This window comes from Pagrus pagrus, assembly GCF_965226575.1.
Source record: "Pagrus pagrus genome assembly, chromosome: 23".
NCBI lineage: Eukaryota > Metazoa > Chordata > Actinopteri > Spariformes > Sparidae > Pagrus > Pagrus pagrus.
In genome coordinates this window covers 10,414,325-10,431,544 of record NC_140205.1, presented here as the reverse complement: position 1 = coordinate 10,431,544, position 17,220 = coordinate 10,414,325, and the positions used below count along the sequence as shown (strand labels likewise).

General features: G+C 40.5%; 2 protein-coding genes across 4 annotated transcripts in view; one reads left to right on the top strand and one right to left on the bottom strand.

Annotated features, from left to right (window-relative positions):
* cacna2d4a (calcium channel, voltage-dependent, alpha 2/delta subunit 4a) overlaps positions 1-17,220 on the bottom strand; it is an 89,884-nt gene that overhangs the window by 36,718 nt on the left and 35,946 nt on the right. The window lies entirely within an intron of this gene.
* The window catches only part of lrtm2a (leucine-rich repeats and transmembrane domains 2a), a 29,668-nt gene that overhangs the window by 2,749 nt on the left and 9,699 nt on the right, over positions 1-17,220 (top strand). Inside the window, exon 2 of the mRNA XM_084345456.1 lies at positions 5,983-6,161. Coding sequence (XP_084201582.1) covers positions 6,083-6,161 — 79 coding nt within the window. The 5' untranslated portion in view covers positions 5,983-6,082. The remainder of the gene's footprint in view (positions 1-5,982; positions 6,162-17,220) is intronic.

Here is a 17,220-nt window from a genome sequence, read left to right as displayed (position 1 = left end):
TATGTGGCTCTATTTGTCAAGCTATCAGCAGGTCCTTTGGTGTGTGTGTGTGTGTGTGTGTGTGTGTTTAAGTGTGTTGTGTTGCTCCCTGTTCTATGTAAGAAAGCTATTAAAAATTGATTTAGGGTAGCTTGGCTGCCTCCCTCTGCCTTTGTTAGCAACCTGCGCTGTTCCACACACACTCATGCAAACGCATGGTCATACAACAGCAGGCATGTGCTCAAACCTTTTAGTTATTATGACCTTTAAAATTTCTTTTTCCTCTCTTTTGTAGAGGGTGGTTTGTTTTGTCAAATCGTCTGACATTTTAAACAAGGCTTGAATTAAACACCAGTCAACTGCCAAATGCTATTGTAGATGTGTAAGGAGCGAGCAAAGGGTAGAGCTGAAGGTGAATGATTGGGCTGTGTGTTTACAGCTGTGATGTCACTCATTCAGCGGCCACACACCCACATTCGCACGCCCACACGCACTTGCCTTCACACATGGATAGACGTCCTCTCGTGTGCAGGTGGATTTCAATTTAGTGGCAAATTGGACAGAGTTCCACCCATATTGATTAAAACTATTAGTCAAGCAAAGTGGACATGTCACAAAAACGATTAAATACTCTGAAAAATGGGCTCAAGTGGGCAAATCGGGCAAAGATGTCCACACGCAACACACATACACAAGCACTAAAAGGCTGTGTTGGACTTTTTCCAGCTGTTGTGCAGTCATTCTATACCTTAAATGATCTTATTCTGAACTGTAGAAGGCAAATACACAAACAAACATACCAATCAGTGTAGCTACTGCAGATTAATTAACATTTAACAACATTAATCTACATGTTTTTATTTACTTTGTGATAATAAAGTGACGATCATGGCCGGAATCCTTGCTCTGGAAATAGATTTGCTAAATCACAAACTATGCATCTGTCAAGCATGAATAAAAGTAAGAACATTACTGAGCCTGTCCTCATCTCGCTTCTTTCAATATCAACAGTCTCTACCAGCATCATAAACTTGCTGGAGAAAACACAAGCAGCCTCAGCTGACCAACCGCAGTTGGTGGTCCCGACTTGTTATCTGAGCCCCAAGGGCGTGTGGCTAAATTTTGGAGGAAATGCACGTCGGGGCTCTGCACGAAGCTGCTGCACCACCCCGCAGAGTTTAAATCCGGCTTAAGTGCGGACAGGAAACAGTTAGTGGAATAAACAGGATGAAAAAATAGGCTGGAAGAGGAGAGGAGAGGAGAGAGAAGAGAAGCCCAGAGAAGGGGAGGAGGTGTTACTTGATTCCCCCACAAGCAGGCCACCCTGGCACCCGAGTATTTTCACATGTGTGGGCGACTGTGTGCATGGGTGCATGTGTGGACTTTGGCTGCCCTGGTGTCCAGGTCAAATTGGTAAAAAAAGCTTTCTGAGAATAGCCTGACACCCATTTAACATGATGGGAACTGATGGGCGAACAGTGACATGTTGCTGCAGAGGTGACCTGCTACACCTCCAAGACATCATCTTAAAGACATTTCCAGCTTGATTGCACACATGATTGATCTTCTGGCACATTTCACTATCTGTACCGATGAATCATGAATCAATCATTTTTCCCTCGTACAATTTTAATCATCCACTCTCATTTGTGTATACAAACAATGAGAAGCAAGCAATCAATAATGAGATTTGAATGAGAGGCTAACAAACAACAATCAGACAACAAAGTTATTATAAACTCTTCAGCCAACGCAATCATCAGAATAAATGCTGGCAAGATATGTTTCTGCAAACCACACATATGCTGAAAGGTAAGAATTTCTTTATGATGCAACTTTATGTTTCTTTAAGTTCAATTTTCATTTGTATGCAATGACAACACTGTGCTTATGGTGTAGTTAGGTTTAGGCACATAACCAACTTAGTTAAGGTTAGGAAAGGGTCTGTTTATTAAGTTACAGTACAAACACAGCTGAAAAATGCCCTGACATATCCCCAAAACCACCTAGTGGTTTCACACTTACAAATGTTGAAACGCCATCTTGAACAGTGGTCTCTCACAAGTCAGCTCCTGCATACCTAACATGACCATGATATCACACATATCAATAAATGATATAATACCTATAACACGTACGAATTTGAATGTATCCGTGGTTTGCATAAAGGTAAAATGCCAACATTTTCTTCTGAAGCCATTTAGAAAGACTGAGGAATTAAAATTTTTGCTGCTTCTCAGCCAAACAGTTTTAGTCCCCAAAATAAATCAAAATAAACACGCGCAAAGCCATGAATCATTTGAAAAAAGGCCAACATGCAAACCAATCAAAGCAACACTTACAGTCCCAAAGCTGAAACAGAAATTCAAGATTGATTTCGCACAAATTGAAATGACTACAACAAAGGAAAAATAGCTTTCATCACAATGTGCGAAGAATGCCTTGTTAAGTGTGGGACAGTATATGAGTGAAAATATATTTATATATATATGTATGGAAAAGCAAAAACTATGATAAATATTACATCTGAAGCAGAGAGAGGACGTTTCCCAAATTCCTCGAGTCCCTTCCTTGTATTTCTCATCTGCGCTTCTGAATTGTTTAAATGAAGCTCATGTGCTCATTTGAAAAAGAACAACTCAAATTCCCCGGCAGAGCCTCGCTAATGTGACTTTAATCACATGCAGGAAATCCATCTGCCGAATACGCTCGGTACACGCCTGCGTTCCTTTGTCAGGCAGCGAAGAGGAGACGGAGGCAGAGAGATTGAAACGAGAGGGATGGGAATACTGAATATTGATAGGTGAAGGTCGTAAAGAAAAGATAGGAAGACAGAGGAGGAGGTGTTGGAGGGAAGAGGAGGTGGGGAAGCTCAAAATGCATGGGGAATATTAAGAAAGAGAGGAGGGAGCTGATAGATTAGATGAGTGTTTTATGTTTTGTTCAGTGTCTGGCAGGTACTAATAGCAATAATGATAACACAAATAGCACCACAGGGGTTCACGTACACAATGCCACACTTAACACGCAAAGACACACACCAAAACACTCAGGAGGTTGTGGAGGAGAATTTTAATGTCCTCTCTGTTGCACTTTTCCCTTACCCTCCCCTCCCCTTCTGGCATTTATGGCCTCGCCTATGTTTTCCTTTAATCCCCTCGTCGCTGTCTCTTTTCTACATCTCCTTTCCTCATCATCACCCTCTCTCCTATTTCCCCTCTTTCCCCACTTCCCTCTCCTCCTCCTCTCCTCTAGTTTCCACTAACTCATATATAACCAGCTGTAAATACCTTGCTGACACTGAGCAGATTGATGTGTGTTACTTCTGGAAGTGACTGCAGTTAAAGTCTGTCTGTCTGCTGGGCAATATGCAAACAAAGTTGTCTATCTTCATTTAGATCCATTTATCATATTTTCCTCCTCCACATTATTCCACAAATCAGGTGCAAATTTAAATAAGCACTGCACATGCAACTCCAATTCCCTTCATGGCAACACGAGCTGTGTTTCTGACTTTTCCCATAACCATTGAACAACAGACCTAATCTGATTAGTTCGATATTTCTTACATTTGCTGATTGGGTTTTGATGATACTTTGGGAAAAGACGCGTCTCACAGCAGCACTCCAGCGTTTTCAACATTACACTGATTGGCTCAGGGGGTGCGAGTCAACAGCGTGCATCAGTCATGTGGCACCGAGGTTTCAAAGAGCTTTTCTCCCACGGTAATTTCCCACTTGTAGAAACCTATTTTTACTGTAATGGCTCAACTGTGACATAGGAGTCATCTTTTTCCAAGTATGTGTGATATGTGTCATTACACAGCTGTAATTGGAGTTGGGTCATTCTTTTTTCAACTTTTATCTTTCTATCAAGAGAAAAGAGGGTTAACGTCTTCATGAGTTCATCTATCCAACTGAGACGACACACTAAAAGCCATTTACTGACTATCATATTAGAACAGGAGACAAAAAGACAAGCAGGAAAAAAGAAATGTTATAACTAACTATATTATATTAAAACAGTAACAAGACTTTCCTCTTCATATGAGTCAATCTCAGGCAAAGAGGTTCTATAGAACTGTATTGTGAAACTCTGAAAGGTCCAATAGTCTGACATGAATAGTTGATTTCCTTTAAGGAAAATGTTTGTTGGTTTGCTGAGGTTGACCAAACGATAACCTCAGAAATCTCTGAGCTAATATAATGTATGCGATCAGTGAGAAACCATTGTCCCCTCAACCAAAGAATTTCAGGTACACCATGTACTCTTGAGGTGACACTTTTTACTCAGTGGGAACCGCATTCAGTTTAGGTTTACTGTAGCTTTGTTAAGGTTGTCACAATACCAAATGTATCAACTTCGATACAATACCAGTATAGAAAATGATACCTGTTTACTCTTTGGATATCACGGCAATAAGAAAGTCCTTGGCATACAAAATAGCATTATGTTTATCGTTTTGTACTATTGAATGCAAATATGTAGAGGCTTTAAGGGTGATTTCGAGTGTTAAAAGAAAACTTTACAATGGCTGAAAGTAATTATTTGTGTCAATAAATGGATTTTCTTTATAGTTTTTTGCATAATGTCTTTGTCCCTAAAAATACCTATATATTTGTTTTGCATTGTTACCTTTTAAGTATATTATGTATGGTAATTTTTTAAAAAGGTTTCCACACTGTAATGTGTCTTGTAGTACAATATACAACATTTTCCAGTTTAGTAGGTTTGTAGTCTAATATAACAGCTCTATAATAAACCTTAATAATAAAGACTGCTGTGCTGCTCATACAAAAAAACAAACACCTAGATTGGTCAAGTGCTTTATAATTGGTAGATGATTTTATAATCAGGAAGAATGCAACCCTAACCCTACACATGTTCTCAGGACAGATTCCCATTTTAACTTTCTTCAAAACAAAAGTGAGAGAAGTGAAATAAAAATACTTATTTAAACAAACATCACGACTATGAGTCACCCTGTATAAAGGGGTCTTTTATGCTTCAGTTCTACGCCACCAATGCTAACAGTTTTCGCCTTGCCAGGTTGTGAAAAACTCCCCTCCTGATGTTGTTTATCCTTTCGATTTTGAAAAAATACAGCTATAATATGAGAAACTTTCTTTTGAATAATGGATCACATTTGCAGTTAAAAATGTTAGTAAGCTGTTAATAGCAGATTCTGGGTTTTTCCATAGTGGTAGGTAACTGGTCCAAACACAACCAAGAAACCTGTTAAAAAAGAAATAAAAAGTATTAAAGTATTCATATTTTTTGATAAACTTAATCTGCGTTACCTCTATTTATTCAGCAAAGAGTTCAAAGAGTGTTTGCAGAACCTTCTGCCCTTTGCTGCCTCACTCAAGGGTAGTTTGGCTGCATCGCACACACAAACGTCATTATTCTTCCCATTTCTTCTTTTCACTCTATATTCTGTTTTCATTCCCTCCATATGTCTCTGTTTTCCCCAGTTCATGCCTGTATCCTTCTCTCGCCATGTTCTCTCCCTCACCCTGTGTCATTCTCGCTTTGTTTCTCTCAGTCAGTCTCTGTGCCAGACAGTAGCAGTAGGGGGTCTGTCTGTGGGAAAGGCAAACTGATTGTGTAAACTGCCAAAGACACATACATCTATTATTTATGCCTATCAAATACCGGGGGGCAGTCTGTGATGGTTGCGCACGTACACACACATACATACATGCAGTACGCACACATGCGAGTAGACGTGCAAACACGCACACGCTCAGACACAGAATTACACTTTTAATGTATGCAAAGAAGCCTTCTCGCCCGCTGCTTTAGCTTTCATCGCTGCTGGCGTATATGGGTGTGTGTATACATGTGTGCACTTTAGTTTGTGTAGCCCTGTGCAGTATCAAATTAAAGTGATATAGCCTTGGTAATGTCTGAATGTGCAAATAGTTATTTTCATTTTCTGGCATGCTTTTGATGTTTTATCAATCTGCGTGTCTCATTCATCATTTTCTCTCCCTCTCTCAGGTGCTCTGGTGTAGATTTTCGCAGTCGCCGCCCTAGTGGAGGCTGCAGGCATGGCGGCTTGACGCCCCTCTGACAGAGGAAGGCCGCAGAGCTCTGTGTCATGCCTCCCCACACCCACCCCCCTGGGGGCGTCGGCCTGCCCCAGCCCAGCTCAACCAGCCGCCACCTGGCAAGACCTGGTGAGTCGACCGAGAACGAAAAACCAGAAAAACTGTCAAGAAGAGGAGAAAATGTGTGCTCTGCTCCCACTCGACTCTGCTCGATCTTATTCCCATCTATTGTGCTCCTAACTGCACATGAAAGGGCCAACACTGTCTGTTTTGACAGCTGCTAATGTTAGCATGCCTAGACACACGCACACACACATACACGGAGAGGATGAAGGCACTGAGCATGCAGTGGCCACGTGCCAAGTCCTCCAGTGAAATGCCACATTACTGTATGTATTAATACAGCCAGCAGTCTAGAAACAAAAGTGTGGGGAGGGAGTGATGTGGAGGAGTGCTGCAGGTTATTTGTCTGCCTTTCCTTTCTCCTGTTCTTTCATGTTCTTTCCCCAACACATTCTTCTCCTCTCATTATTGACATATCTCACTTTCCCTTTTTCTTTCCCCTTTTCTTCTGCCTCACCTACCCTCTTCCTCTTATTCTCTACCCTGTTTCCTGTCTCTCTTAGCCCATCATCTTCCTCTCCTTCCCCATCCTTTACCATGGGCACACTCAGTCAAAACAAAAATCCATCAGAAGTCGGGTGGCATAGCAACAGATACGACAGCTGTGTGCATGTGTGTGTGTGTTGTGGCTTTGACAGTGGAGTGGATGGATCCTGCTCTCTGAAACATTCACTTCTCCAGCTAATAGGCAAACATGAAAGCTCCTCTCAGCATTCTCTCTTTTGTCACACATCTAATATGACACAAGCGTGCGAGCATGAGCACATTCTGTGATCTCTGCAGGAAATAAATGGCGTTGTGAAAAAAGAAGAAGAGAGGGCATAAAAATGGGGATCTTTGTCTTCCTGTTGGAGAGGTATTATTGTTCCAGAGGTGTCTGGCAAAAGCGCCCCCACAAAACTGCTGTGCAACACCGGGGACACTAAATAACAGGGCAACGCTATCAGTCAGAACCTCCACACACCCACACAGCACCTCTGAGTCGATAGATATACCTCCCTCTGGGCCGCTCAGCCTCCCTCCATCTCCATCTCCATCCCAACACCTCATACCTTTTCCTTTGTGTCTTCCCCTGCCGTCCACCTTTTCTCCATCCCTCCATCCATCGCTGCATTGAATTCAGTTCAATATAACCGCATTTTCCGTCTCAGTTCCCCTCTCTCATCAAGCTTTATCGCCATAAATACTGCACTAACGGTATTGCTGAAGCCTTTTAGGAGTATGAATCAAAAAAATTCTCCGTCAGTCATCAAAACTGTTCTTCGGTCTCAGTGTCTCTTCCATGCAATTACTTTCTTGGCATGAATGTAACACTGCATTGCCAAAACTGTGTCTGTCTCTCAGCTCAATTTGCTGACACAAAATGTGCATTAATGATATTGCATGGAATTTTTTTCTATAACAGGTGGGCTCTCTGCCACTTTCTTTTTGATTTTCGCTGTTTGTCTGTATTTTTCTTGCAACGCTTGAAAGCTCTCTGATCTCTGCCATTACTCTTCAAGATCCTCACATGCTGTCAAACACACACATAGTGAGTCACTGAGAGACGCGTATAATAAGAGCAGAAAGGGGTTAGGACCATCGCATCAGAATGAACAAACATGTCAGACATTATGACAGAGTTCAAATCATCAGGGATGTGTTTTCTTCTGATGGGCTGATATTTGACAGAGAGAGAACACAAAAGATGCATTTCCATCCAATATCTGTCTGTGAAAACTTGTTGCAAAAATCAGAGGTGTGCTTTCATCAGCAGGGCTAAAACACGAGCTGTCTGAGTGACAGAAAAGAGATCAACAAGACAAATATGGAGACTTTTTAGTATTCTTCAGTGTCAGCGAGTGTTGGCCATATTTTCAACTAATGACTGAGCAACTATGATGAAACGCTGTAACCTACATGAGACTGAAAGCCATATGACATTTCTGAAAGGTTGCGGGGGATGCTTTAAGAGTGTTTTCAAGTGTTAAGAGCCCATTTTTTAAGAGGCTTTGTGCTAAATGTTCAATGAATGAATTTTCATCATCGTTTAATGCAGCATTTCTTCGTCTTTGTATGTGTAATATTAGTCAAGTGGTTCATAATTGGTAGATGATTTTAAACCATGATTTTAAACCCAAGATTCTCATTTTTTTTTTTTTTATCATCGATGCAAATTCCAAAAACAAAGGGAGAGAGATGGAATAAAAATAACAAATTTACAAAACATCATGACCATGAGTCATCCTGTATAAAAGGGTTTTTTATGCTTCAGTTCAGTTCTGAGCCACTAATACAAACTGTTTTTAGCTTGCCAGGCTGTGGAAAACTCTTCTGGATGTTGTTTATGCTTTCAGTTTTGTAATAATTCAGCTGTAATATTGACAAACCAATACTTGTGGCTTTCATTATTGTTAATAAGTGTTAATAAGTTGGTAATTCATGGATTTTGGTTCAGGGTAACTGGTCCCAACAACCAAGAAAGTTCTCACTAATGGCGCATAACTGATCTGTAAAGCATTTGTAAATAATGTATTATCCATTAGTGGTACCAAAAAAATCTGACGCTTAAAATGAAAAAGATTACAGGATTAAATGAGCCTAAAAGTGACAGAGAGCACCGCAGACAAGGGCAATGAAAGCTTAAAAAGACTGCAAACGAGGGGAGGAGAATATAAAATGTGAGTGACAGAAACAGCGAGACAGAGGAAGCGAGAAAAAAAAAAAGATGGAAACAGTGGGGGGCGGAGAGGATGAGGAAGATAGATGCCAGATCAAAGAGGCGTAGTGAAAGAGAGAAGACAGTGAGGAAAAAGAAAGGATGAAGGAGGAGAGGCGAGAGAGGAGTACAGAGAGGTCTATGAGCGACACAGTGACCATATGGTGCCTCCAGGCCTCCGCGATCCCCAGCAGACTGTCTCATCTGACACAACACACACACACATTTGCACACAAGCAGGCATGATTTCATCCCTATTCACACACACATAAACACACACTGTAGCTTATCTGATCGCACTGTGTGTGTGTGTGTATGTGTTTATGCACCTTGTTGCAGTCCCAAACAAAGCCGGCAGATTAACTGGCCACATAGCTTCTAATCAAAAGAGTGACGGAGAAAGTGACAGAGAGAGAGGGCTAAAGGAGGGAGGATTTGGATTTAAATGGAGACCTAATACACTGAGGTTAAAACATTTGGCTTGGAACGGAGCCATAATACAGTGACTTAGGTTGTAGCATTATGCCTGGAGTACAGCTGTAATACTGCGCAGTGACTAAGGGAGTAGAATAAGCCACAGCGGAGTCAAACTGGCTCAGTAAAAACTAGCATTTTGTCCGCCTGCAGCAGCTATCGGTTTGCTTAATTGATTGGATACATTCTCTATTTAACAAGCACGTTTGATTTTAACTTCATTGGCATTGGTCGGCAGTAGGAATGCACCAGCAAACCAAATACATCACTGGGTGTTTAGCAGCTGGTGGCACTTTTAAACCCTGCCGGGATGTTGGGTTTGGCATGACGCCACAGCCGTTTGACACAGTGTGGGTATGTGTATGTGTGTGTGTGTGTGTGTGTGTGTGTGTGTGTGTGTGTGTGTTTGTGTGTGGCATTGGGTTTGGAGTGCAGCCTGATCCCTTCACATAATATTATATGAGACTTGGAGTTGAATAAATATTGAAAGGACAGCTTGTTGGCAAACTATCCAAGGCAACTGGCAAATTCAAGTATGCAATCAATAGCTATTTTAATGTAATTGATAGTTAGAGACGGAGGTACACAGGTACACAAATGTATTCCACCAACAGCCAACTTTAAAACAAGGTTTCTCTATTGAGGGAACATTTTGGTTTTAGTTTTCCCCTATCTCCTGCAATGGTTTACAGCATTGATTTTTCTAGGAACACCGAGGTATTCGAGTGGTTTTGACCCCTGACCTGCTTAGTGGCTTGTATTGTTTGTGTTCTAGGAATTGAACTATAGTTTGTTGTTGTGGTGACTTTACGTCAGCTTAGCCACCAACGTTGTGTAGGAATTAGCAGATTTCTACCTCCGAGGTGACCTTGGGCAAGCTCCATCTATCCACGGTGAATGCAGAGACACACACACAAACACTTGCCCGCAAGCACAGTACGGCAGCTTCAACTTTCCCTTTTCTTTTGACCGCAGTTTAGCTCGGTGCAGGTACAACAAGAATGTGCCAGATGAAAACACACAAATACATGATGCTGGCCCACTTTCAAAGGACATTGGCGGGGATAAATCTGGATAATCCTCCGCGCCACAAACAGTATCACTCCAGTTCAGCACTGATACAGCATTACACTCAAAACAAGTCCAGTACGGCTCCAGTGTGAGGGTGATAATGATCATACCAAGGCACACTCGCGAGAAGAAGAGTACTTTACTCGCCAAGTGATCATATAAAATGGATGATAATGGTGCTGGATAATATAGCTATTTGAGATGTGCTCGCGAACACTCCACAAGCCTCTGAAAAGGGCATCCAATTAGAGAGATAACAGATCACAAGCACTGTACAAGCAAGTCTAATATTAAGATTAGAGCAACTACTTCACCCCTATCCATCTATCTATCCATCTATCTATCTATCTATCTCTAAAAATGTGGCTGACAGCACATAAAACAACAAAATAACCCACTATAATCTAAAAACATGAAAACCACAGCATGATAACTGTCTTTCATATATCCTGTGTATATGTGTGTGCGCACGTCTGGATCAATACCATCTGTCTATCCGTCCCTTCTGAAGAATGAGTGGGCATACATTACGACCTGTCACACATCCAAGGCACAGTCTATTCTATTCCAGTCGCACTGATGCGGATGTGGCATCGAAAAGCCAAGCGTCCTTCATTTTCTCTCCAAATTCTGAGTGTATTCAGCCTTGGACTGAGGCCCAGTTGAGTGGTCAGAAGAAAGCAATACATCCATCACAGGGACGGTGGAAGTGGCCTCAAATTCTGCTTTACTTTTAGTTTGTTTTCCCCTTTGTTCCTACCCCTTTATCTCTCCCTCTCTTTGTCTCACCTGTCACTCTGGCTAATTAATAGCCACTATCACGATAACAATGTCACTGCATTGCATACTGTCCCCACGGGCCATGCTGTTGTGTGTGCATGCATGTGTGTGTGTGTCACTACAAATTGATACAGATACCATGAATTAGAGAGGCAGATCAGCCTACATATTACACACTCACCCCTCCAAGTAAAAATAACGATTCTGTCTTACCGATGCAGAATTCAATCCCAGGAGAAACAGACAGTGAAAGACAAACAGGGTGGGAGAAAAATGGAGGCTAGGAGAGGGACTAGGTAAACAGAGAGGGAAGAGATAGAGAAAAACTGGAAGTAATCCCAAAGGGGCTGAGAAAGTATAGAAAAAAACAAGATTTCCGACAACAATCTTTCCCCTCCTCGTCACACTGTCAGCAGGAGAACGGCCTAAACCCCTCCACCAGGTTCTTGCTTATCCTCAGCTGCTGTGTGTGTGTGTTTGACCATGACTTCCTGTGTGTGTGGGTGAATAAGCGATTATACACAGTTGTGCCTGAGTGTCAGGTGGAAAGGTGGAGAGAAAAGAGACAATGTGGGTTAAACGACGGGATTTGATGTGAACCGCAAACTTCTCTTCCTATGCCTCTTCTCTTTCTTACGAACGTTGTCTACACCGCACTTGGTTGCTACGGTAACACAGCACTACCTTGTCAATGTTGAAATAATGTGGTGGTACTGCTGGGACCTTGATATTATAGATGTGTATGTGCGTTGTGTATTCTTTTATACCTCCTATAACTGAGCCATAGAGAGAGAAGACAGGAATATAGTGAGGACATGTAGTGTATATTGAGATTTAAACACAAACATGCAAGGTGAGCACACGCATACACATGCTGGCTGACTATTTTCCATCTGCTCAGTAAATGAGGTCTCAGGTTACAATGGAGATCAGACTTGGACTGTGACTGATGACCCAGAGACTGTTGTTGTGAGAAGACAGTTGAGAGATAATATAATATGATATATATATATATTTATATATATATACATATACATATATATACAGTATATATATATACACACACACACACATATATACATATATATATGTATATATATAACACATCATAAATGACAAATCATAATTATTAAGATGCTTCTCTTGTCTCTTAACTGCCTCTGTTCCTCATGCACATGTATCTGCCATGTCTCTTCAGGCGCACAGTTGATACAAATTTGTCTTTTTCAAAATTTTGCTCGACTGTATTCAGATCATTTGAAATTATGCTACACCTTAAACAAACTAGTTGAAGTTGGCTGTTATTGATTGACTGTTGCTTTGAGAAAAGATTGTTTTCATTCCCAGAGAATCTGAAAATCATACCTTTGAATCGTCTACAAAAAGGCATAAAATGGGGAAAATTGCTCATCACCAGCCCGAGGTGATTTCTTAAAGCTGCTCACTACCATCTTTGTCTACAACTTTGTTTACTATCTTGCACATTTCAAACATTTTATATATTCTTATATTGTATACAGTGGACTTTTTTGGATATTCCTGCATAAAAAATGTGAAGCTCATAACATATTATACATATTTTTTATAATTTGTTCATAATTTGTTGTCATTTTCTGTTTTCTTTTTATGCTTCTTGATTTGAAGTACTTTCTTTTTTTATCTTTCATTATATTTTACTACTTACTATGTTTATTGTTATGCACCAAAGCACAAGGAGAAAATGTCATATAAACTTACTTGGCAATAAAACTGATAAAAGCAGCCAAAAAAAAACTACAATAACTGCATGTTTTTTAAGCTAGGCAGCAGTTCCCACTGAGGACATTCAGAGGTTGTTATCTTCATGTAAGTCACGGCACACTGTAGCGTTGTATCAGGTCGTGTATCTGCTGTTGAGTCACAGGAGTCAAATCTAAACTCTGTGCTGTTGCGGCAGCAGGATAGATTTGGGTCAGACTCCTGCACAGAGAATCATGTGAAACATTAAAGAGTTAAGAAATACAGGCGAGTGAGTCTGCTGCGCAGAGGACAGCTGGTCGTTCTAGTAATAAGATAGCAGCCAGTCTGTCGTTTGCATGGAAAACAGCTTGGCCTCTGGTAACATGCGACTGGGCTCAGTAACAGAAGTCTCTGTGGTGGTGACATCATAGCTGGGTCCAGTGTCACCCAGAGGCCCCTGAATATAAATTTACAGACAGCTGAGGCCCCGGAGTTGTGTTGCCTAAGAGACGCTGTCAAACATCACCACCTTTAAAGCACAAAAAAGTCATGTGACACCAGAGTTGGATTAATTTAGTTTAGGTTTTGTGCCCATGAGGTCAAAACCAGTAAGAATGACACATTTACAGCAGTTAAAAAAAGACATAGAAATTAAAGCGGAAAGCACTGCAAGAACACATGCAAATGAGCATGCAAGCACACACTGACAGTTAATTATCCCAATTCATAGATTATCTATGATTAACGTGTCATTTGCACGCTTTCACAACTTCAAGCACACGTGCACAGACTGAAGATGGGTGTGCCAGTTACCGTGCCAGCTAAAAGAAAGCTCAGAAAGATCCTAAAACCAGGCAATGACAGAAAGACATTTTAAACTGATAGCTCTAATTATCATTAACGTGATTAATGTGCAATTTGAAAGGAAGAAAAAAGATGTAAAAGTGAGACAAAGGAAGCAATTTATTAAATATTTCTAAGCCAACTGATTATCCTCGACATCTGAGGACTGTAAATCTTTTAAAATGTGTCACTTTTGACAACTAGATGGAGACATCGGGGGTCTTATGGGCAATACTGCTTTCAGAGTTGCCTCTGAAGTCTTGCTTCAATCAAACAAGAACATCTTGTTGCATTTTAATGCCTTGTCTTAGTGTGTTTCTCGTCGCTGAGAGCATTGCCAGCCTACATTTGCCAAAAATGTCAGCACTTTTTACGGCATGTGTTTGGGGATTCTTATAAAAGATTCAGTCTGAAGTCTGTTTGGACTGAATTAAACTGCACAGAACCACTTAAACTTATTTGGACTGAGCCTCCCCGTCTTCCTCTGACTCTGGCTGAATATTTTCCTTCTGGTTTGGCTGCATGGAGCGCTGCAGCAGAGAGGATTTGGAGCAGCTAAAATAAGCCAAAACAACAACCACCTCCTCCACGAGAGCGGCTAAAACCACTCATAAATGTTGGAAGATAGGCTTCAGCGCTGAGGGAGGGTGGGAGGGGGTGAGGGGGAGTTTCAGTGTAGTGTAAGAGAAGAGGAAGATAGGAGAGGGGTTGTGGTGGTGCAGAAAGGAAAGGAAGAGAGAAAAAGAATATTTTTTTGGCAAAATAAAGCCCATATCTCAGGCTGTTAGAGATGAATGGTGCACAATAATGACCACAATTTTGAAATTTGACATGATGTGAAGGAGAACAGCAAAATATTCACAATTTCGCTCTGCTCAGCTCTCTCAGTTGTGTAACAGTGCTTCTACCTCCGAGCTACATTGTGCTTACAAATCTCCTGCACCACTGTGCCTTTTCAAACCTGCTATGGGAAATTCACAGTCACTGTGCATCAAAATCCTCCTAGATTCCTACTTAGCTGCTTCAGTCAAAGATTGGCTCTCCGAAGCATTTCCAGCACAAAGTAAGACTGCGCAGGAGACTTCAGGTTACTTCAAAATCTCTCCTTTCTTCAATTTATGAAGTGGAACTCATTTTCAGAGAGATTAGGATTATACTGTAGGATGGAGCAGCGAGGATAAAGGATACGGGAACAGGAGAGAGTCGACACACTGATCTGTCTCTCAGGGCCACAGTCTTTACTCTCTGAACATTTTTGGTTCAGAATGCAAAATGAAGCAGTGTCCTGATTGAGGGAGGTCATGTTCTGTCTGGCAGGTAAAAACTGTCTGAGAGAAGCTGCTATTTCTGACCGCTGTCACTGTGTATCCTCTAAACTACGCTATGTAGTTTCCAGAGGTTCAACAAAGTGCTATGTACTGTAAAAAAAACAAAAGACAAAAAAAAAAAACACTTTAAAGGAAAAGTGAGACAAACTAAATTAAATTAAAAACATTACTTATTCACCCAGAAGTTTCCTATTTGCACATTTCCTGTAAAAAGACATTATTACCCTGGGAGTTGCATACAAAAAACAATTAAGTTAAGATTCAATTAAACTACTGTAAACCTTACAGATAAAAAAGTAAGTTTAAAAAATATATACATTTTTAAAGGAATAGTAAGTTCCATTTTTATTTCTTTAATCCAGAAAAAAATGTAAATGTTTTGTTGTGGCATTAAGGGGGTTTTGTGTCTTCTGGCTGGTAATATCAATACCATACCGTATTGATGTTGCAACTTGCCAGGTCTGTTGATAGACAACATTTCCTCATTATTATAGTTTCAATGCACATATTTTGTATGTGTTTTTTTTTTTTTTTTTTACAGTTATTTGTATATTTTAGTTCTTTTTGTATTCTAGTACTATATATTTTATCCTACTTCTTTTAATCCTACTTCTTAAATTCTTATTTCTTATTATTTTAATTTATATATTCTTGTAATCACTCAGCACAGCAATAATGTATCCAATTTCCCCCTTAGGGATCAAGTATTTTCTGATTCTGATTACGTTGGCCTCAAAACATATTTGATGTTGCCTATTCATTGTATATAAACAAGGAGACAGGGCTGGCTGGCTGGCTGGATAACTTCATCTTTCCCAAAGTATATTTTTCCTATTCCTTTAACAATGTTTTGATAAGGTTAAAGGGGTGATAAATCATTTAGGGGCCACGATTTAATGACAGCCTTAATAACATTGTTCGTTAGCACAGCTGTAGCTAATTTACTTTAATTGCCAACCACATAGTTCATTTAATGTGAGCTAAATTGGCAAAAGCTTAATGTTACGTAGAAACAACATAACTTCTCAATGAACACTTGGAATAGTAGAAAAATACAATTTTCCACAACCGAGCATTGAACACTTTACTTACTTTTAAGACCACAAATAGAGTGGTCTGGATCTTGTTCTCACATCATTCAGCCCTTCTTTCCACTCTGAATGCATTACTCATCATTTATCATTAATTAGACGGATAAGTTCACTGTCTATCCAGTGGTGTCACTGCAATTTCCTACATTTTGTTCTCACTGGGAGCCTATTTATGACCAGTTTAAAGGGAATAAAACATGACTTTAATGGGATATATTAAGCATTCTCTCAACTCTCCTTCTCTCTGCACCATTCCAAACTTCATATTTTATCAGTGATGAGATACAGACACCCTGGGGAAATTCAAGTCACTTTAGAAGAATGATAAGACTTTCATTACACAGTCACTCATATCTTCTGATATTCATCAAGTCGTTTTTTTTCTTGTTTTTTTTTTCTTAACACGATGTGGACTGGGCAGTAAAGGGCTGTTTCACAGAGTTTCATCACACTTGTAGCCAGACGGCCAAAAATATGCGTGGTGAAAGGGAATTCATTCTCGAATGTGAGCGAGAGGAAGGAGAGAGAAGATGAGAAAGGAGACAAATTTAGAGGAAAACAGATGGACAAACAGAGAGAGAAAATACAACAACAGGGAGCGGGTGAGACATAGTGTGACAAAAGGCAATGGCATGCTGCGAAATAGATGCTAATAATATGCAGATGATGCAAGCGATGAAATGTGCTGGTGAAGCAAAGACCCTTGTCAGGAAGTAAAAAGTGCTGCGTCTGTGTCTGGAGTTTAGACAGAGTAGTTTTCTTAATATCACGCTTTGCTGGTGCTAAACACGCACGTACGCACAGACGCACAAGCATATGCCCACACACACACTCACACGCATACACAGTGAGATAAAACGTAAGTCGTGCTGATAAGCCACTGGATGGAAACAAAGTCAGCCACTGTAACAAGACACTGAGGGAATACCGAGCACTGCTGAGAGACTTCAAGTGAAAGAGAATGAGAAAGATAAAGAGACTCGAGTGGGAGAAAGGGAATTACAAAGTGGAGAGACAGGCAGACAGATGCAAAGACAGACAGGCAGAGAAAACAAATAAGT